General features: G+C 54.3%; 1 protein-coding gene and 1 pseudogene across 5 annotated transcripts; both read right to left on the bottom strand.

Moving 5' to 3' along the window:
* Positions 1–78: 78 nt before the first annotated feature.
* On the bottom strand, positions 79–20,081 carry SEPTIN3 (septin 3). 5 transcript variants are annotated; one of them, XM_059187133.1, is made up of 11 exons: positions 19,955–20,081; positions 14,672–14,863; positions 11,119–11,247; positions 10,613–10,694; positions 9,497–9,634; positions 7,990–8,107; positions 6,993–7,088; positions 5,027–5,123; positions 3,908–3,959; positions 3,537–3,630; positions 79–1,417 (listed from the first exon to the last, which is right to left on the bottom strand). In XM_059187133.1, exons 1-11 carry the CDS (start codon positions 20,073–20,075, stop codon positions 1,352–1,354), a joined length of 1,185 nt encoding a protein of 394 aa, XP_059043116.1. In that variant the 5' UTR covers positions 20,076–20,081; the 3' UTR covers positions 79–1,351. The 5 variants fall into 5 exon arrangements, with proteins under 5 accessions (XP_059043116.1, XP_059043120.1, XP_059043119.1 ...); XM_059187137.1 differs by lacking the exon at positions 19,955–20,081 and adding an exon at positions 19,842–19,928 and having other exon boundaries at positions 5,027–5,126; XM_059187136.1 differs by lacking the exon at positions 19,955–20,081 and adding an exon at positions 19,592–19,755.
* On the bottom strand, positions 12,370–12,506 carry LOC131839925 (U2 spliceosomal RNA; annotated as a pseudogene).
* Positions 20,082–21,068: the final 987 nt, after the last annotated feature.

Raw genomic sequence — 21,068 nt, 5'->3', positions numbered from 1 at the left:
TCCCTGTCTCACCCTCCACCCTGTAATGGCTGATTCGGCCAAGGAGTGAGGAGCACAAATGAAACACAGGCCAGACAGTTCTTGTTCAAACAGCAATGTTTAGTTGTACAACACATAAAGTCTAGCAACATTTATACAACCAGTTGGAGTGTCTGTTGGCTTGTTTTCAATTGGGGAATTTAACCATAATGTCACCCAAAGGTTGGCTGGGACTGGTAACATTTAAGAAACGGGTCGTTCTTGCATCCCCTAGGCTTGGGCCTCTTGCTCCATCAGGACTTAGTTGTAGATGAATGGCCCACAAGTCACCAGCCTTTGAGAAAGTAGTGTCCAGGTAGAGATGGCGGAGGTGGGCGGGGAGGGGGATCCCATAAAGACATAGTATGTGGGGCAGTGGCAGCCAACATTCGCAAACATTCATGCATCTGATGGGGGGCTTTGCCCTCCACTGGGTATTTTCCACTGGCCTACAGTGACCAACTGAGGCCAGGCTAATTCATTACTCACATTAGCAGGGTGAAGGTCAGGGTAGCAGGTAGCAGGAGTAGTCAGGGTAGGTGGGAAGAGATCCCTCTTATTGCTAAGTGGACAGAAGGGTGCTTTTTGTTTTTTCTTCCTAGAGTTCACATCCCACGGGTTTCTGGAGGTTTATGTCTGTGTTTGGTTCTTTTTTAAAGTTTGAGGGTAAGGAAGTCAATTCCAGAGATGTCTCTCCAGGAAAACCACTCTAAGTGGCTGCCTTACAGGGTGGGGTGAGTGTGAAGCTGAACTCTGGGCCAGCTACAAGTGGTGGTTTTTATTTTAAAATGACCCTAGGCCTGGCTCCCCCCACATCCATAGTGACCCATCATTAGAAATAAGCTGTAAGCAATGAAGGAGACACCCTTGTCCCACACTGGGGCTCACACGGCTGACATCCACAAATCTGACAAGCAGAAAAGTTGCTTTCTTGACCCTTGAAGGAAGCCAAGAGTAGCTCATGCAGATGAATGGACAGGGAGCAATGCCATTTCCCTTCGGAGATGGTGACAAGTAGCTGGTATGGGTATCCAAGGGCAGAAGGAGCTCTTGATGAGTTCTTTCCCCCTACAGATGGGCTGGGACCGGCTGATACAGACGATGGAGGAGGGCTGGGCTGGCGAGAACTCCATTCCACTGGGAGCAGGGAGGGGTTTGGATACAGGGAGAAAGCAACTGTCCTAAAGAGACAGCTGGCCCCTCCGAGCTGCTGAGAGCTGACGGGGGGCTGTGGTGGTGGTGGGCTGGGCAAGCACAGCTCTAAAAAAGGGCATAGCCCGGCAGCAATAAGAGCTGGGAGGAATGGAGGGAGAAGCAGTGCTTGAAATGGCCTTCATTCAGCAGTGGGGCAGGGGGTGGCTGGCACAGGTGGAAGGACAGTGCCCAGGAGGCCTTCTCCCTGCAGGAGGGCGTTGAGAACGGTTGAGGGTGTGGAGACTAGCAGCTGGCAGCAGACACATAACACAGCTTCTCCGAAGAGGCTGACATCAAGGTGTAGGGGTGCCAAGCATCATTCTCTACTCAGCCTCTCCAATGCCCGCCCCCCCCCCACTAGACCTCCCCTGCCAGCCTTAGGTGGCCAGTCCCGCGTCTGCATACATGACTGCCCACCATATACCCCAGGGGTCCCTCTCCTGTTGAAATGTAGCAACCTCTGTGCTTTAACCCTGCTGCTGTCCTATCCTGCTAGGTGCTTACCCTGCAGTGACTTTGTGGGTGCGGGACTATGTGTATTGCACTGGTAAAGAGCCTCCAAGAAAGACCGAGACCATAGGTTTTGAGTCTGGTTTTAGGGTTCACCCACCTCTTTCTCCTGGCCCACTGAATCTTGATCTGAAGTCTATGTGTTTTCCTAGCACCTGAGTGATAAGAGACTAGAAATGCTGGGATTTGTCGTGGACCAGTAAAACACCGAGCTCTGGGCCCGGAGGTGGAACAGGAGGTTGTATGAGGTCATTGTAAACGGCAGCTAGTTGGTGTTTTCCCTTACCTAAGGCTAAACTGTTTCCCCAGCCCCAAGTTTCAGCCACCTTACAAACTAGAGGAGGAAGAGGAACTCGTTTGTAAAACCAATGGGGGAAATCTAGGCCTTAATGCAGAGCTGAAGGGAATGGCAAGAAAAGGCTGACTGTATGATTGTGAGTTTCGTTAGGAATGTCTGCAGGAGGCAGGAGGGGGAAAGCGAGGAAAAGCAGAGACAGACAGACAGACAGACATGCACAGTGAGAGAGAACAGAAGCCCAGAGAGGGTCAAGCATGAATGAGAAGCCAGCAGTAGAGAAGCCAACTTTTGGGGGAGGAAGAACCCTGATGGAGAAAAGTGAGGTGTTTGTCTCACATTTGCCTCTGAAGCCAAACCACAGAGAAAGGCAAAGATTGTGTACTGCTCTTGAGACATCTTTAGACCTAATTCTCCTAGAACTCAGTGCCCAAAGGTTGTCTCACTGGACCAGCGCATGTGCTTCTCGAACCAGATACTGGGAACTGGGTAACTCGTCTTGTTTCCTCCTCTGCCTGGGCCCACACGGGTTCGCCATGCGCTGTGGAAACTTTCCCTCTCGTCTCTGTGGGTCTGATTTCTCTTGTAATCCCGGTGGGCACGGTCACGTGGTTGGCTGTGATTTTATTTTAAGGTGGCCTGAAGGCCTTTTGGGGCATATATCCTACATACAGGAATGTAGCTAGACGGGTTAGACCCAAAGCGAGTGGAAGAAGTCACAGAGAGGGGCAGGATGAAGGAGGGCGGGAAGGGGGAGAAGCTGGGAGCAGAGGGGAGTGAGGCGAAGCGCGTGTGGAAGGCAGCGGACTGCAACCAGGACGGACGGTGACAGGTGGTGGGTTTCCGACAGTGGAGACAATGGAGACGACACACACTGAAGGGTGGAGCTCTCTTCCCCACTTCGCTTTTGTGCAGGAGCCCAGCTCCCACCTACTCTGCTCTCCTTCGACCTTCCCACTCCTAGGAAGGCCCAGCCTTACCCTAGACGCCCACCTCCCACCCCCTCCCCCACCAGGTCCAGCTCCAAAGCTGTCCTTCGAGAGTCTCTGCCATCCCCGTTGTGGGCGGTTCAGAGATAAGAAAGAGTTACCCGCGGGCTCACTTGTTCCCCATCATTTTTAAGTGAAACCTCCCCCAAAACCTCTTGAGTGAGGCGCACAGCTTGGTTCTGGGACACAAGGAAAGGAGACAGATAATGGACAGCCATGGAGGAACCAAACTTACAAGGGACCTTCCAGGGAAGGCAGTGAAAATACCTCACCCCTGCGCAGGTACACACACACACACTCTCTCTCTCTCTCTCTCTCTCTCTCTCACACACACACACACACACACACACACACATACACTGTAGACAAACTCCACAAACACCAGACAGGCCTGCGGGACAGAGTAGAAAGCAAGAAGGTGGTCGGTGGTGGTACTGGGATGTGTGTGTGGAAAAGCAAGGATGTGTGATGATACAGAGAAAGGGCCGTCAGGGGTTACTGTCGTGGCTTTCCTCTGTGTCCACGCTCACCGGAGGGAGGCCTCCATTGTCATTGAGCCGCTTGGCCCTGTAGGTCTCGTAGTGGATGTTGTGTGTCACTTCCTTGAGGTCCTGGAGGTGGGTCCTGAAGGACACGGGGTGAGGAGAGAGAGGGGTGCGGTTATGGGTGGGAGGAGGAAGAGACGGACCCACACCTGAGGCCCGTGCTTCACGCCCATGGCCTAGGCCCAATGACTGGGACCCAGGCCAGAGAGAAAATAAAAATACTTCTTTGGCCCCTTCTGCTTCATGATGGGACGAGGAACGGGGCGCAGAGCGCTCTGTCAGAGGAAGTAGACCTGAAGGGATGGCCTCCTGACCAACAAGTAAAGCCACCCTCTGAGGGAACGGGCGCATCTCACCTGATGACAAAGTCTCGGAGCAAGGCAAACTCACAGTGGTTGAGGTTTTCCACTGTGAACAAAACAGAACAACAGGTGGTCATTCCACTAATGCAGCAACACCCAGCAGGCTCACTTCTGTTGTTCAGGTCACACAGGGCTTCTAAAAACTGGCCCAAGGCCTCAGACACCATTCCTATCCTCGAGGAGCTTATGATCTGACTGGAAGAGAGTAACACGTGCCAAACGTAACAGCCGAGCCATCTTAGAAAAGGTCACACGCTATATGGTGACTCTAACTCAATACAGATTTGAGTACCTACTCTCTGCAAGCCGTCTGCCACGCGTTGTGGGAGAAGGGGACTAGGACACGAAGGCTCTAGTCCCACGGTCTAATGGACAGGACAGACATCCTCATAAATGATTCTAGTTCAAGGTAGATGAGAAAATGCCATTAAAAAAAAAAAAACATCTCAACACAGGGTCATCGGCAAACGAGAAACAATGTGATCCAATGGGACGAACTTGGTTTGGGAATTAAAATCAACTCAGCTGTGGCCTTGACCTCCAGCTCTAAAATCCCAGTTTCAACCGCTAACAAGTCGTGTGATCTTCAGCAAGACCCTTCCCCTGTCTGAGGCTCAAGACCCTCGGGGGCTAACGTTCCGAGGACAGGCACGCCTCCCCAGCTCCCCACAGAGGGTGGGCATGCTTGAACAAGATCACTGAAGCAATTCTTTGAAACCTTCCAGAATCGTTATTGACCTTCTCAAGGTCACATCCATTCACAACAAAACGAAAACGACCACCTCCGAAACAACCTTCAGCGGTTAGTCAAATCACGTCCACTTTCATGTGAAAACCTTTCTGCGGTTTTCCAGTGCTTTTTAGTCTCTCCATGTCCTTCACTCCTTTGACGCATGGGTCAGGGCCTCCCAGCCAGGTGTTAAACGAGCCTTGACCGCCGCCTGCCTCTGACACTCATCTTCCCAGTTAGACTGTAAGCTCCTTACAGCAGGGTCTGGCTGGCATTCGTGTTGTATCCGACGTGCCAGGACAGTGCCCTGAACTCTAGAGGCTGAGTAAGTAAGCATAACGTACCCGCAACGGCCAGTTCTTCAAGAAGAGGCACTGAATTACCTTCAATGATCCCCCAGGGAGTTTTTCTGCCGAGAACACGCTTGCCATTCACTTGGTACTCCTTGTCGCTTCCCACTACAGCGAACGGCATGCTTTCCTGCTGACAAAGCACACACATGCATGTCAGCCTCCTGCCGTCCCAACCGCCACGGCCAGGATGCCCAAGGGTCCTGGGCCTCTGGCCTTGAACTACACACTTCCATGCTCATTCTGTGATCCCCCTGATGGGCAAAGGCAAGGCGCATGTCTCTTAAAAGGGACTCTGAAGTTCTGGGTCCAGCCCTGGCCGCATCCCTCCCTGTCTGGCGGGTTAACCTCGGTAGGTCGGCTTTCCTTCAACCAGAGAAAGCTTTGTGTTTTTTAGGGAGTTTTAATGCATTTGGTTTGGTTTGGAACAGCTAGGACAGAACGACAGCTCTTTAGGGATACGTACCCACGGGATAGCCAAGTTACATGTTTTACACTACCTCCCATCAAACCTGCAGGCAGAGGTCCGTGTCCGCCGCCCTCCACTTTAGGAGCTCCGTAGGCTCCTCTGTTCCCCCCCAGTGGGTTGTATATATTCCCAAATCCATTTGCCTGATGTGCATTCCACTTGCTCTTGGAAAAACTATGATTTAAGCCAAGGATGTGTGACCGTGGAGAATGGTTTCTCTGAAAATCGGGCTGAGTGTTTCAGAAAGACTTGAGAAAGTCTTAAAAACATCTAAGATTTGCATACAACGGGGCGCCTGGGTGGCTCAGTGGGTTAAGCCTCTGCCTTCGGCTCGGGTCATGATCCTGGGGTCCTGGGATTGAGCCCCGCATCGGGCTCTCTGTTCGGCAGGGAGCCTGCTTCCTCCTCTCTCTCTGCCTGCCTCTCTGCCTACTTGTGATCTCTGTCAAATAAATAAATAAATAAAAATCTTAAAAAAAAAAAAAAAAGATTTGCATATACCATTTTTTTAAAGCGATTTCTTTTCTTCAGTGGATTTTCTCAATTAACTGACCCACTACCTCTCTCAGCTACACCAGATAAGGGGCTTCTGGTGGATTATCCGCCGCCCCCGGCCCCCCACCCCCCCGCCAGAAGAGGAGACTCCAGACCAAAGCAAGTGGCTTGTCTCAGGTCATAGTGGTGTGTAGAAAAGCCTGGACTGGAACTCAGCATTCTGATGTAAAATCCCAGAACTGTCAAAGTTTGGAATTGAGAGAGGGATTGCAGAAATCCCAAGAAGCCTTAAGATCCGCAGGAGAGGGGCACCTGGGTGGCTCAGTGGGTTAAAGCCTCTGTCTTCGGCTCGGGTCATGATCTCAGGATCCTGGGATCGAGCCCCACATCGGGCTCTCTGCTCAGCAGGGAGCCTGCTTCCTCCTTTCTCTCTCTCTGCCTACTTGTGAAGTAAATTAAAAAAAAAAAAAAGAAAAGATCCCCAGGAGACGCCCCAGGGATAGCTGAGAAGACAGTGCTCTGTGCGCACATCCCTGAGCCAGAGCAGCTCTGTTTTCATGTTTTATATTTCAACAAGAGTTCTGTCTAATGTTTAATTTTTTAAAAGAGTTCCTCTAGGGGGAAAAAATGCCTATAAGCCACTCCCCTAGCTTGAACTCTGCATCTTATAGAGGGGAAACTGAGGCAGGGCTCTGACTAGAGCACGGACACCTTGGACCCCAGCTTGATGTTCTTTCTGCCCACGCTCTTCCATCAACCACACCCTGTTTTTCCAGGCCCTGTGGGAGGAGAAGAGGCTTTTGGGGTAGCCCGGGGATGGATGCAAACCTTGGCTCTCTGGGTTCAGGGTTCACAGTCCTGGCCAGGGCCCTTTCCCTCATCCTCTCCCATATCGCTTCTTATCTGGGTCAGGCAAGGTGGGGCAGAGGGTTCAAAAGGGGAAAAGCAGGTGGCAAGACAGAAGGGGGACACAATCCACATCCCACTGGTTCCAAGGGGGACATTTGTGTGCCGAACAGAGCCCTGGGCACCCACCCGGATTTTGTCATTCTCTGTCTTGTCCTCCAAATCCTCATCAAATTCCTTCTGGGGGTAAAACTCAATGCCATTCACTTCAAGCTCCTTTCGGACCTAGAGGCAAGGAAGAGAAGCAAGGTAGCCAAGTGTCGGGATAACTGGCGGGGCCGGGGGGGGGGGGCGGTGATGCGTGTGCACGTGTGTGTGTGTGCGCGCGTGTGCGCGTGAGCACTGAAGTCAGAGGGATGAGTGCAGCCTTTGCTAATCCAGTCATCTCTGAACTCCAAGGCCCTGAGCAGCAGGAAGATCTTAAATGGCAGCCCCAGTCATCCAGCTGCTACAGCCCAGGCTGAGACAAGGAAGAATCTGGGGGGTACGGCTTGCTCATCTCAGGGTCCAGAAGCTTAGGGTTTAGACAAGCAGCACTGCCGAGTAGGGATTCCCCAAGGGCAGTGCTCATGCTGCCGTATGTCACATTGCTGTTTGCAGGGAAGAGAGTTAAGGCTCAACCCTAAGCCTGTCTGGTCTGTCCTTTCTCGAAGCTTGGCTTAAGTCTCACCTCCTCCAGGAAGCTGTCTAGCAACTCCCCAGTGCTCTACCTGATTACAAGTTTCTCAAAGGCAGCAAATGTCTTTTTGAAGACCCCACTTCTGTCCCTGTGCATCCAGCATGGGGACGAGCTTATAGAAGACACTAATAAAGACTAGCAGACAGGTGATTAATTATTCTAGCCCCTCAAGCACGCTAACTAACATCAAGGAGTGCTTTCCAGTTGCATGGTGATTTATGTGTTCAACGGTCTTCTCCAGAAAGTTTGGAGGGTGGGAAGGGGGCAGCTTGAGGCTATTAATATGTCTTTGACATTGGTCCTTTGACACAGCCAGCCCAGCCTCTTGAATGGTTCAGTGGGAGCTGAGTGGGAAGGGGGGCTATAATGACCAAGGATAGGACCCGGCTTGGAGCAGAGGAAGGGAAGGAAGGGTGGGGACAGGAAAAGGAGGAGGGGCCTTCTCACCCTTTGCTTGAATTCAGACTTCTCCTCCAGGGTCATGGTGTCAGCCTTAGCAATGACCGGAATGATGTTCACAACTTTGCTGAGGTGCTTCATGAACTCCAGATCGAGGGGTCGCAAGCTGGGGCCCAGAGAAGGCGGGGTGTCAGAGCCACCTTGCCCTCCCCTGCTCCACCATGGCCACCACGCAAGGGCCACCCTTGGGACGGAAGGGACTGGGCAGGGAACCTGGCTGAGGCCAAGGGGCTGCTCCTTCTCCTCCATGACACGCTCCCAGAGTCCCACTGCCTGCGGAACAGCCTGCAACCATCTGCCCCCACAGGGCAGAGACCACAGGGTCTCCCCTTCGCTTCAAATCCCGCCCCTCCCGCAGCCCTGCTCGAACAGCTCCTTCAGGACAGCATTCCTGCCGTGGGGATCTTTTTCTCTTGGGAATAGCCGTGGACTGTCATCTCTGCCTTTATGTCCCTTTAAGCCCTTGTGTCATGGTTACTGATATATCTTATTATCTATATAGGACAGCACTTTTTTTTTAAGTAATCCCCATGCCCAACATGGGGCTTGAACTCACAACCCCCCGATTGAGAGTCACCTGCCCCACGGACTGAGCCAGCCAGGCACCCAGGACAGCCCCTCTGATGGGCCTTCTCCCAGCCCACGCTTAGTCCTGCAGGGCCCAGCTGGGGGCTTTGGCCCTCACCCTGGGCTCTGGGGCCCTCCTGGTCCGGCTCTAGTTCCCAGTCTGGTGACTTACTAAGTCAGGCTATCTGCGGGCTTACTCTACCATGAGTCCACATTCTAGGGAGAAATAAAGCTAATCTTTTTATTGAGTTCCTAGACCCCACCATTAAACACCTGCTGAGTACCCAGGTTCTTCCAAAATTGGGACACCACCTGGCTCACGTCGTTCGCTCAAGAACTGAACCCTGGCCCAGCAGTTAGGCGTAGTAGTAAGTTATGGAAGCTCACCTGCTTGCCCACAGGGATCTCTCCATCCCACACTGGCGCTCACCAGCACTCGGCCCATCTGCCACTCACAACTGGGCTTCCCTGCACACCTGCTCATCACCAGCCTTCATCTCTAGACATGCTGGGAGGCCCACTCACCAAGTGCCTACAGCTGGACCCCATGCCCCCCCAAAACACCCACCTGATCTAGTCGCCCTGCCCCTCCCCATTTCATTCTTCTTGCTGCCCACTCCTCCCCCCACCCCAGCCTTGTGCAAAGCAGATCTCCTGTATAGACGAGGAGCCCTCTGGGCTCACATGCAGACCACCCCCCCCACTGGCACAGTTGTGCTAGAACACCAGTGGGCAACAAGGGGGCTGGGCTCGGTCAGCTTTACTCTCCTGGTAGGAAAGTCACACTCTCTGGGGGAAAGTCCAGGCGATCACAGGGCCCTGATGGCAGCAGGGCCCATCTGGGGGTATTGATTCTCCATGACAGAGCGCGCACAGCTGACACGAACCAGAGTGAGCCACAGCCATGGCGGGAGGGACTGGTACGTACGAGTGTCCCGTGGGGGAGATGAAGTAGAGGCAGCAGTGGACGCGAGTGTCGGGGATCCGTTTCTTCCTGGCGATGTTGACCTCCTCCTTCAGGAACTTCTCGTACTGTTCATTGATGTACTTCTCAATGGGCTCCCAGCTGGGGGTGGAGGGGTGGATGGGAAGAAAGCAGATGGATGTCCCAGAAAGAAAGGCCTGTTGGCCACTCTCCCTCAGGGCCCCATGGATAGCTTTCCTTGTTAAGCAAAGCCAGAACTCCCACGGGGACCTGGTCCTCTGACTGGGCCAGAAGAACTTGCAGAACCCCATCTCACCCCAGAGGGTAGCACACGCTCTCCCCACCTCCATTCCTTATTAGCTAGAGATCTCTAAGGAAGTCAGCCCCTCTTTGAGTACCAATGCGTGCCTGGAGGGATTAAGGACTATCTAACACAGCAACGGCACATAGAAAGTATTCAACACAGCCACAACACATTATCGTGACCATTGTCAATGCTATCACTACCTTTCTCCTTTAAGGAGCCTCCCTATAGGACATATAGGGACATATATATCCCTATAACCAGGGGAAAGGACAACCAGTCGCTTTTCTAAGATTGTTCCAAGTTGTGTTGTTTGGCGATCCTGCCTTGTGTGCGGCAGACCCCAGCATCCTCACAGAGGAACCATGGTCGGTCTCTGTCCCTATCTGGGAGCAAATCTCCGCCTGCAACTTTCCATCTACGTCCTTGGCGGGATGCTGATGGCTGCTTTGCTCTGTGAATTCCCGGAGGTGTTCTCCTCCTGGAAATTCCCATGTGTCCTCTAGTCATGCAGGGTTATGACACTGCCTACAGGCCAAGCTCTGCCACAGACTTCAGGTCAGCCTAGATGTTTGCCACAGGTCCCCTTGGGTCTGCCCTGCCCTGCCGCCACCTCCAGGCAATCCCACAGCCAAAATTCCCTCTGCTTTGGCCCTTTCCTGGGGCTCTTCACAAAGCTCCCGTCTCCCATCCGTTAGCTCGCCTTCCCACTTAGCCCCTCAGCATGGAGGGCACAGATGGTTCTCAATATGAAGGAATCTGCACCGTGGTCAGCGTCTTCAGGGCAGAAATCTCACAGGCAGGCAGACATATACCAGTTTTCATTGTTGATCTGGTCTCCGAAGCCCGGAGTGTCAATGACGGTCAGCTTCATTTTGACCCCGCCTTCCTCTATCACTAGAGGGTGAACAGAAAAGGCACCAGGGATGTCAATCGTCGGGCTGATGCTGGCTATGCTGCTGGCTACCATCCAGGGAGACCCAGGCTCCTTCCTTCTTCAGGACCAATTACGGGAAAAGTCAATCTCAGGGTCTTTCCACTTCGGCAGCTCTGTTCATGCTGTTCCCTGCACCTACCATGCCTTCCCTGCTTCTTGCTGCTTGAATCCCACCCATGCTCTACCATTCAGCTCCAGCTCCATTTCTAATCCCCCCCGCCATCTTTTCTAGACCAAGGAGTTGGTTCTACAGATCTTAGGCCTCCATTCTCTTCTGTGTTGAGATTGCTTTCCATTTGTCTCATTTCCCAGTAGGCCCATCTCTCCCTCCCTAGCAGAGAGCCTTCCGAACAGGGGCCACAGGGGTCCCCGCCTGGTCCTCACCGTGCCCAATAGCTTTGATCTCCACGGTCTTGGGAATCTTCTCCTCCCGGTTCCAGCTGGAGGCCTTGCGGCTCACCTGGGATTTGAAGAGTGTGTTGACCAGCGTTGACTTGCCCAGTCCACTCTGACCTGCCACGAGACAGGAGGAGGATGACACGGTGGGGAAGACCCGTGTCTACCTCCTGAGCCTGCCGTCTCTCCTACGAGCTTACAGAATTCTACAGCCTGGATCCAGGCCCTGCCCCCTCTTCACCGCCCAGGGGGGAAGCAGAGGACTGGGTGGGAGAGCAGCCAGATGGGAATGCTTCCCTGGTACCAGAGAGGGACTTGGGGAAACATCAGTTGGATTTCCACGTTCTCTCCTTCCTGGAGCCCCAGGACCGTGGGGAGGGGAAACAACTTCTGCCTTTGTCTAGTGCAGCGATTTCTTGTTTTGTGCCTGCTGGACTTCAGCTTTTAGTCTTTACGAATACTAAACGGAATGACAGAACTACTTTGTCCTCCTAGGCTGCCTCAGTGAATCCGAGACTTTCACATCTGTTAGCCAAATCTGCCTTTGAATCCCACAGCCCTGGGAATCCCCTAGCAGAACTTTCCTTATCCCCAGCTCAAGTGGTCCCAGAGAGATTGACCCCCCACCTGACATAAAATGTGTGCAAGGTCACATAACTAAGAAAGGCAAGACCAGAGCCTTGAACCCAAGGAACCTCCTGGTTCTGTGTCCACTCTTCGTTCTAGTGCTGCTGTTAGTACCTTATGCCAGAAAAATGCCCAAGAGGGCACTGAGAGAGGAGGGGGCAGCTGACCAGCCAGGGCCGGTCCCTCTCCTCCACTTTCCTCGTGAGCGCTCCCTTTGGACCCGTCTTCTTCTTTTTTTGTATTTTTTTTTTTTTTTAAATATGTTCCACTCTGAACTTGGGAGTTTGAACTTAGGACCCAAAGATCAAGAGTCACATGCTCGGGACGCCTGGGTGGCTCAGTTGGTTGAGCAGCTGCCTTCGGCTCAGGTCATGATCCCGGCGTCCTGGGATCGAGTCCCACATCGGGCTCCTTGCTCCACGGGGAGCCTGCTTCTCCCTCTGCCTCTGCCTTCCACTCTGTCTGCCTGTGCTCGCTTTCGCTCGCGCTCTCTGACAAATAAATAAATAAAATCTTTAAAAAAAAAAAAAAAAAAAGAGTCACATGCTCTACTGACTGAGCCACCTGGGCACCCCATTTTGACCTGTTTTACACAAGTCTGCAGAATCCAGAGAAGATTTCCTTCCAAGGAGGAGTTCTGCAACTAAAAGGCGCTTGAAAACCACTGGTCCAAGCCACGCTTCTCAAACTTGTACGTGCATGAGGATCAGATGCTACACTTGATCTTAGCCAAAAGGCCGAGAAGCGATGCACGAGGATCACACAAGCCCTACATCTGCTCAGTGGCACCAGCGTCACCTGCACCCTTGCAGGAAATGCAGGATCCCAGGCTCCGCCCAGGCCCTTTCATTCAGAATCTGCCCTTTGACAGGACTCTCCCAGATGAATGACATACACAGTAAAGTCAGAAGTGCTGGTCTAGAACATGCCTGTGGTATACTGGGAGGCTGATGAGACCCAAAAGCTCCAGACCCAACACTGCTGTTTCCCTGAACACCTGGGATTAGCCGTGTACACTCTTCTAGTTTCCTTACTGACAAGTGATGGCAAGGGAGGGAACTGGATGAGACCAGGGATAGCAGATAAGGGACATGTCTCATTCCAACTGATCAATCAATAGTAGCCACCCAGGCCAATATGTTAAAAAGGCTACTTGTGGGCTCAGTCCTGAATGTGAGCTGGGACTGACCAGCAATGTCTCTCCCTGTGGCGCTGCTGGGGAGAGAAGAAGCCTGCACAGCTTCTCCTTGCTGTTCCCAGTCTGGATAATTTCTGAGGTTATTTGCTCAGTAAGTACTCTTGAGTGCTAAGTGCTGTGCTGGAATTGGAGGCAGGCAAACAAGACAACATCTTTACCCTCAAGAAGCCGTTTAGGGGGCGCCTGGGTGGCTCAGGGGGTTAAAGCCTCCGCCTTCGGCTCAGGTCGTGATCTTGGGGTCCTGGGATCGAGCCCCACATCGGGCTCTCTGCTCAGCGGGGAGCCTGCTTCCCACTCTATCTCTGCCTGCCTGTCTGCCTACTTGTGATCTCTGTCTGTCAAATAAATACATAAAAATCTTAAAAAATAAAAAAAAAAAAGTCATTTAGTGTGAGGAAGACCAAAACACAAGCGGGTAATTATGATATGTCGCCATAATCATCATGAAAGAGGGAACCACAAGGTATTACGGCAGCAAACTGAAGGGAATGTAATCCAGTCTCTCTGGAATAATAAAGGAGGGCTTCTTGGAAGAAGCAACAACTAAGTCGAAACCTGCAGAGAAACTTTGAAAGACCCCTGAGAAGCTGGAGTGGGGTTCTAGACAGAGGGAACAGTCAAAGGTTCAGAGGCTGGAAAGAACACTCCGAGTCCAGAACTTACCAATGAAGAGTAGAATGCTACATGGTTAGTGGTAAGAAGTGAATGGAGAGAGAGCACCAGGCCAGGCTAGGAGTTTAAGCCCTTAAATCTATTGAAGGGGTTTAAGCAGGATGGGGGACCTGATGAGTTCTGCAGGTTGGGAAAATTATTCAGTCACTGGTGAACAATGTTTTGAAACAGAAAGAAGGCAGAGGAGCAGGAGGATCAATGCCAGAGTGTGGCCCGGGGCCATGGTCCCTGAACCATTTGCTACTTGTTCTTGAGGTAAGAAATTTGCACCAGAAAATATACTGACCATAATACTGAACAAACTATTTAGTTCACCTGATTTTTTTTTTCTTAACAGCAAGACTTTCTAGATGATTTAAACTCCAACCACCTCCTTCTCTTTGGGCAGCACTGAGTCAGGGAGCTGTGGCAATCTAGGTGGGAGGCCTAGCTTAGCTCGGAGGGGTCACAGCGGAGAAAGAAAGACATGGGCAGACTTCAGAGAGATTTACAAGGGAAAACTGGCAGGTCCTGATGGCTGATGGAATGAAATAAGGGAGAACGAAAGATGTCCAGGTCCCTGTTTCAGCAACTGAGTGAATATCTCACTAATATCAGGCAAAGGTCCCTTCCTGCTCTTAAATGCTGTGACCTGGTGACACCACTTAGTGACCAATCAATGTCCTGCAAATGCTCTTTAAGGTTTCAAGCACTACAGAAGATCAGAAAGAAGACCACCCTCCATCTGATACCCGTGGAAAAGACACTGATGATTTCCCTGTGCCACACACCTAAAAACTGGCTGAGTAGGGCTAAGAGGCTGCCTGTGTCCACCCTACTGGTATTGGGGCCAGGCGGACCATCTATCCACAGTTCCCACCCCTGGATTAGCCAGTCTTCTGGGGAGAAGAGAGTCAGGCTTTTGTGATCAACATAGTGAAATCTCTCCTCCTGGAAAGAGCTTATCCTAGGAAAGCCAGGGCCAAGGTCCAGCCTAGGGATGGAGACAGGATCCTCGGTGCTGCCCACCAGCATGGGCTCCAGTGACCCCACGGCCTTGCATACCGACCACCATGATGTTGAAGTCGAAACCAGTCTTCATGGTTTTCTTGCGCATCTGCTCAATGATGGTGTCAATGCCAATGTAGCCGAGCAGGTTGGAGTTGATGCTGACAGGTTTCATGGGCACTGCCGGCTTAGGCCTGGGCTCAGGCACCAGCTCTGACATGGCTGCGTCCGTCCTGGTCTCTGGGAGCCCTGCAAAGCCAAAGGGGGAGAGGTGGGCTGGGGGAAAACAGAAGTCACGTGGACGCCATAGTATTAGTCTCTTGATACAGATTCATACAGAGTTGGGACTGGAAGGGACCTCAGGTGCCATCCAGCATGGGTCCCTCATGTCACAGATGGAGAGACTGAGGCCTGGAGGGCGGGGGAGAAGGACTTCCCCAAGACATAGAGCAAATCAAATGCCAGATCAGGATCAGTGCCCAGCCTCTCCAGCTGCTGGGGCACTTTCTGGTGTGTACTCGCTGCCCCAAAGTGCATCTATGCATCTAATCCAGGGACTTTACCTTGGCCCTATAGACATTTGGGTCTGGATAATTACTGGGGGAGGGGGCGGTTCCATGCACTGTAGGATGTGCAGTGGCCCCCCTGACCTCTATTAGATGCCAGTTGTGACAACCAAAAGTATTTGTACACAGTGCCAAGTGTCCCCTGGGGACAGCATAACCCTAGTGGAGAACCACCGATCTAAGATATGTCTGGGGTTATTCTGACCTGAGTTCTGCCTCCTCAAATAAAGGGCTAAGACCTTTTAGGATACTGGACCTAACTTCTATTGACTGTCACTGACCTCAGTTGCTTTGTCTTATAGAAGCAAACAGGGCTCCCCACTCACACTGCAGGAGCATCACTCTTGCCCCCAGCCTCAGTGTCCCCTCTGTTCCATAAGCACCACTGCAAAGTCGGGGTGCCTATGCCTTGAGAAGCCCGACACCATCCTAGTCATAGTTTTAAATCTGTGGGAAGAATTAGTCTCTCCTTTTGACCAGCGGGGAGAGGATGAGACACAGCCAGCCTGCGGCAGCCACTTGCCTAAGATGACACAGTGTGTTCTTGGGATGGTGGGTGGCAAAAGAAAGGGGAGGCTAAGGACAGAGCCATTCCCTAGAAGGGAAAGGCCAACATCCCTCTGGGTCTGGCAGGTCACAGGCATGTTCGCGCACAAGGGAAATCTGTGCATTTCCTCATGGGGCCAATGTCCCCCAGGGCAGGCTTCAGTATAGAACACCTCCATTTTCCGATCCATAAAATGGGTATATGTGGTGACATGGACCGAGCCTGGCCTTGCTACTTGCCAGATGTGTGGAGTTGGGCAAATCACCACTCCCCGCCCCGCCCCCGAGCCTGGGTCCTCATCTATAAGCTAGGATCATGATTAAGGCTGCAGTGAGCATCACATGAGCTACGATGCCCAGAAGCAGCGGCATACACCCCCACACTTCAAGATCCTCTTGCCCCCTGTGCCCCTTTCAAGTTCACCAGCTTGTCCAGAGGGCAAATGAGGTGGGGCGTGGGCAAGCGATGCTAATTACACAACATAGTTATCGGACTCTGCGCTCTCTCCAGGACCCCTTCCAGCGCTGCCATTCTGGAATCCTGGGGTTCCTGCAGAGTCTCAGGCTCCCAGGGAGAGCTGATGGAGCAGCAGATGGGCAAGAGGGGGAGGGGACAGGAGGGCCTCCCTCCCCCACCCCCAAACTCAGCCAGGAGTCTGTTCTTGTACCCCCACCACCTGGTCCGGCCACCAGTCCTGGCAAGACTCTCTCTCTCCCAATGGGAAGCTGTTCTTTCCTTGTCACTCCCAGGCACAGCCAAATCTGACAAAGCCTCGGGACCTCCCCAGGGCCTGGCGTGGCTCCCTCCTGCTTCCCAGGAAGCTGTTGCCAGCCAGACGGCTCCAGGCGGCCGCAAGATTGGCTCAGCCCTGGGGCAGCTGACTCTCACAGCCTGGCCTGCTCCTCCACTCTCTGCACGTGGCTCCCGGGCCTCACTCAGCACACCTGCACCGGGGGGCCGCGCCCCGTTTTCCCTGCCCAGCTGCCGCCACGGCTGGCCCAGGCCACTTCCCCCCATGCCTCTACAGCCAAGCCCACTAGTTCTCACAAGCCATGGTGTGAGACAGATCCATCGGAGGGCAGGGGGGTGTCCCATACTATTTTACAGACTTGGAAAGTGAGCCTTGTATTTATTTTCGGGAGATTTTGTTAGTATCCTTGAAAAGGGGGTGCCCTCCCTATGGCTGGCTCAGCTCAAGCCCATCAATGGCAGCATCCTAAAAGAGCCTTCCCAAAAGACGGACACTGGTTGCCAGAAGGGGGCCGCCCCCCAGATTCCCAGGCAACTTCTAGAACCAGCAAGCACCTCCTCGCACCCGTGCACACACCGTGGGGCCTGTCTGCTGGCAAGTCACCCTCTCCCAACCCTGGGCCGATTACATGCCAGCCACATGCTACCCACAACCACGCGTCAGCCACGCGCACGGCAAACACGTGGTGGGTCACTATGCCACAACCTCTGCTGGACGGCCCTTGGGCACTCCAGCCCCTGGCTGACACCTACTCCTTCTTCACCACTGGGCTCAAGGCCTACCTCTAGAAAAGCCTCTGCTTTCCTACCTGAACGCGTGGCCCTCTTCTGTGCTTCCTTGGCCCCCCGTACCCTGTACCCATCAGGTTCATTCCTTCACTCCATCCCTTCCATGACATTTTTCTTTTAAGATTTTTATTTATTGGGGCGCCTGGGTGGCTCAGTGGGTTAAGCCGCTGCCTTCGGCTCAGGTCATGATCTCAGGGTCCTGGGATCGAGTCCCGCATCGGGCTCCCTGCTCGGCGGGGAGCCTGCTTCCTCCTCTCTCTCTCTCTGCCTGCCTCTCTGCCTACTTGTGATCTCTCTCTGTCAAATAAATAAATAAAATCTTTAAAAAAAAAAAAGATTTTTATTTATTTATTTGACAGAGAGAGACACAGAGAGAGAGGGAACACAAGCATGGGGAGTGGGAGAGGGAGAAGCAGGCTTCCCACTAAGCAGGGAGCCTGATGTGGGACTCAATCCCAGGACCCTGGAATCATGACCTGAGCCAAAGACAGACGCTTTAACAATGGAGCCACCGGGCACCCCACTTCCAGGACATTCCATGTGCTGCCAAATGGAAACCTACTCCAGCCAACCCTAGACTTCATGCCGAAGATACTTTTGGACCCCAGACAAGGTCCTCGCCCCCAAGGGTCCACTGTGTGGTGAGGGTGCCTGAGAAGCACACCATTCCCAGGGCACAGGATGATGCTGCTCTGGAGAGGAATTCCGTAGCTCCATCCCTAGCCCAGAAAGCAGCCCTGGTCCTACCATGCCAACCCCAGATGGGCATCTGGCCCAGGCTTAACTCCCAGCTGGATGACCTCTGTGAACCTCAGTTTTCTCCTCAGGAAAATGGGCACATTACCTACGTTGCCAGGTTGTTGTGAAAGTTATACAAAGCATGGATACAAATTACCTGGCATTGAACACAGGCCCATCCTTCTTCAGGGAAGGGGTCGTGACTCATTGATCTCTGTGCCCCATTGAACCTAACATAACACAGGCACTCAGCAATGGACTGAGGGATGGATGGATGGATGGATGGACGGACGGACAGATGCCTGGCAAGGAGGCAGATGTCAATGGATGGATGGTTGGATGGACGGATGGACAGATGCCTCGCAGGGAGCCAGATGTCACTTTAGAACCATCACTTTTCTTCTCCCTCACAGGCTGCTCCCTTTGCAGACCAGCTGACCCCCCCCCCCACCCCCCGCCACCAGCCAGCAAATGGCTCCTCGGTAGGCCATGGTCAAGGGAGCAGACTCTGTTAAGAGCAACCCTCTCTCTCCCTGCTACAGGGATTGGACAGGGGTTCCCTAAGGGTAGGATGAAGGTCACAGTAGGATATAGCTCAAGTGCCACCCTGCCTAGATGGTCCTTTGGGGTCCTCCTAAGCTCCCAGCTCTCCCAGGCTTTCTGGAGAGGTGGGGGATCTATCTGGTCACCCCCTGCCAGGTGCCACCTGCCCCATCAATGCTCTAGGGAGATGCACTGTCCACCTGACTCAGCTCTGGCTGAGGCCCCCACAGAAACAGCACGCCCCCTCCCCATGCCAAGCAAGGACCCCAGCGCTTTCTTTTACACGGGCAAATAATGCCTTTGTCTTTGTCTGGCCCAGGGACCCCACCCCTCTGTTGGGAAGGTGGCAGCAGGGGGAGGGGATCTTTCCGGAATAGCACCTGCCTTCTCGGCTCAGCGAGGGGTGGGGTGGGAGGGGTCTCTTCCTCCCTTCCAGGGCTGGAGATCTTGCCCTGCTCCCAGCCCTAGTAGCCTCCAAGACCCCACCCCCACCGGCGAGGCAATTCCAGACCAATTCCAGACCACCGCAGCTCCAGCCCCGCTCTTAGAAAACGAATCACCTAAGACATCTCGATCCTTTCCCATTCACAGTTGCAAAGGGCCCTGGGACACCCCCTTCCCCCATCCCAGTTCTCTGGAGGCCAATGAGTTCCCTTGGAGACCACCAGCTGGTGCCTGTCTCAGTGTGCGCCTGTGTGTGGGGGAAGGGGCCTATGTGTCAGCGCACAGGTCTCTTATCTGGCTGTCTGTGGCCCCGATACCTGTGCGTGGTGTGCATATGTATGCGTGTGCCCTAGCGTGGGGTTTTCTGTGCGCATCTGGGTCCCTGCTCGTACCTCCGTGGGCCTCTAGAACTCCCCGCGATCCCATGTGTGCGTTTCTCCGGGCGTGTATCCCCTGGGGTGTGTGCGTGTGTCCGTGCATATGTCACCGCGCGTGGGCTCCTCCGCGCAGCAACCCTCCCTCTGGCAGCACCTCCAGCCGGGGTTTTCGGGGCCGCAGCCTCCTCCCAGCGGGCGCCGGTGGCCCGGCCAGCCGCCCTACCTTTGGACATGAATCCTCCTTTGTCTCCGTTCCTCCGGGGAGATGCTCAGGGCGCGGGGCTGCAAGGCTGAGCGGGGCGCGGGCTCCCCCTGGGCAGAGCGGCCCCTGCAGCCGGGCCTCGCCCCTCCGCGCTCTCCGCCCACCCGCCCGGCCCGCGGCCCGGCCGCGCCGCCCCTGCGCCCCGCGCCGCCGCGCCCGCCGGGGACCTCGCTTCGGCTCGCTTGGCGCCGCTGCCCCTGCCCGCGCGTACCGATGCCGCTGCCGCTGCCGCCGCCGCTGCCGCTGCCACCCTCACCACGTGACCCGCGCGCCTGCCGGCCCCGCCGAGAGCCCCTCCCCCTCCCACGGCGCCCGCGCCCGCACCCGCTCTCCGCCCGCCCGCACGCGGGAGCGGGTACCGGGTCCCGGCTGCAGGCGGCCCGGGAGGCGCGCGGGGGCGCTGTGTCTGCCGCTCCGGATGCCGCGCCGGGGGAGGTGCCCGCATCCCAGTCTCGATCCCTGTCCGCACCCCACGTCCCGCTCCCCGCCTCTTACCCTGCAAGCGGGGGCGGGGCGGGGGCGCGGAGGATCGGCGACAGCGGCGAGTCGCGGTGCGCGCGCGGGTCACGCGCCGGTGGGGATGTTGCGCGGGCTCAGCGCGTTTCTGCCCAGGCGCGGGCGCCTGCGGAGCCCTGAGTCAGGGGCCCAGGTTCCAGGCCTGGCTTCTGGATGATGAGCCCTATGACCTTGAGGTGGTCAGGAACTTTCCTGAGCCTCAATTTACCCATCAGAGAAAAATGTCCGTGCATTCAGTCAACATTAAAGACAGCTCATTGCCAGGCCCTGGGGGCACAGGAATGAGGATGACTCTTCTAGGCCTAGTGGGGGAGACAGCTGGGGGCTGGGGTACGCAGAGAGTACTGGGTACTGTGAGGCGGTCATCCCAGGGAGAGGGATTGTGGAAGAGTTCGTGGGAAAGCTGAGGGCCAAGACAGAAAGGCAAATGATGGGGGGAGGGAAGAGCGGAAGGGCGCTCTGTGGTCAGGGGCAGCAGAGGTGAGCAGACCCAGAGGGGAGAGTGCATGGTGCTGGTGGACAACTCGAAAATTCCAGATGGAAATACAAAGCTGGAGACTGGGAAAGATCAAAGTCTTGGAAGCTGGGCGAAGGAGCTGGACTTTGAGGGAAGCCGGTGGTGAGTCACCAGTGACTGTTAACATAAAGAGCCACCATCACATCCCTGAGTCCCTGGGACAGCTGCATGGGGAACAGAGAACCCCCCACACACACCCTGGAGTGCGGGGTGGGGGTGGGGGAAGGGTGGGTGGGACTGTGGCATGGCAGGGGCAGAGTGTGGAAGAGTAGGAGACAGCCAGCCAAGTGCGGTTGAGATAGATCATCAGAGTTGGAAATAGACTGGTTGGAAAGAGAGTGAAAGATGAGGAAAAGGAAGAAACCCAGGTTTCTCCGAGACAGAATGAACTTTTAGCCCTTATGT

This window comes from Mustela lutreola, chromosome 8 (genome assembly GCF_030435805.1).
Source record: "Mustela lutreola isolate mMusLut2 chromosome 8, mMusLut2.pri, whole genome shotgun sequence".
NCBI classification, from domain to species: Eukaryota; Metazoa; Chordata; class Mammalia; order Carnivora; family Mustelidae; genus Mustela; species Mustela lutreola.
The sequence above is the reverse complement of the archived record's forward strand: the minus strand, read 5'-3'. Positions and strand labels throughout refer to the sequence as shown.

Bases quoted from the DNA above. Each gene is read 5' to 3' on its own strand.
- SEPTIN3 (XM_059187133.1), bottom strand. From the start codon at position 20,075: ATGCGGGCACCTCCCCCGGCGCGGCATCCGGAGCGGCAGACACAGCGC. The intron at 7,089-7,989 runs GTGAGAAGGCCC...CCTTGCCTCTAG, and splicing joins AGTCTGAATTCAAGCAAAGG to GTCCGAAAGGAGCTTGAAGT. The intron at 1,418-3,536 runs GTGAGCGTGGAC...GCCCTCCTGCAG, and splicing joins ACAATGGAGGCCTCCCTCCG to GGAGAAGGCCTCCTGGGCAC.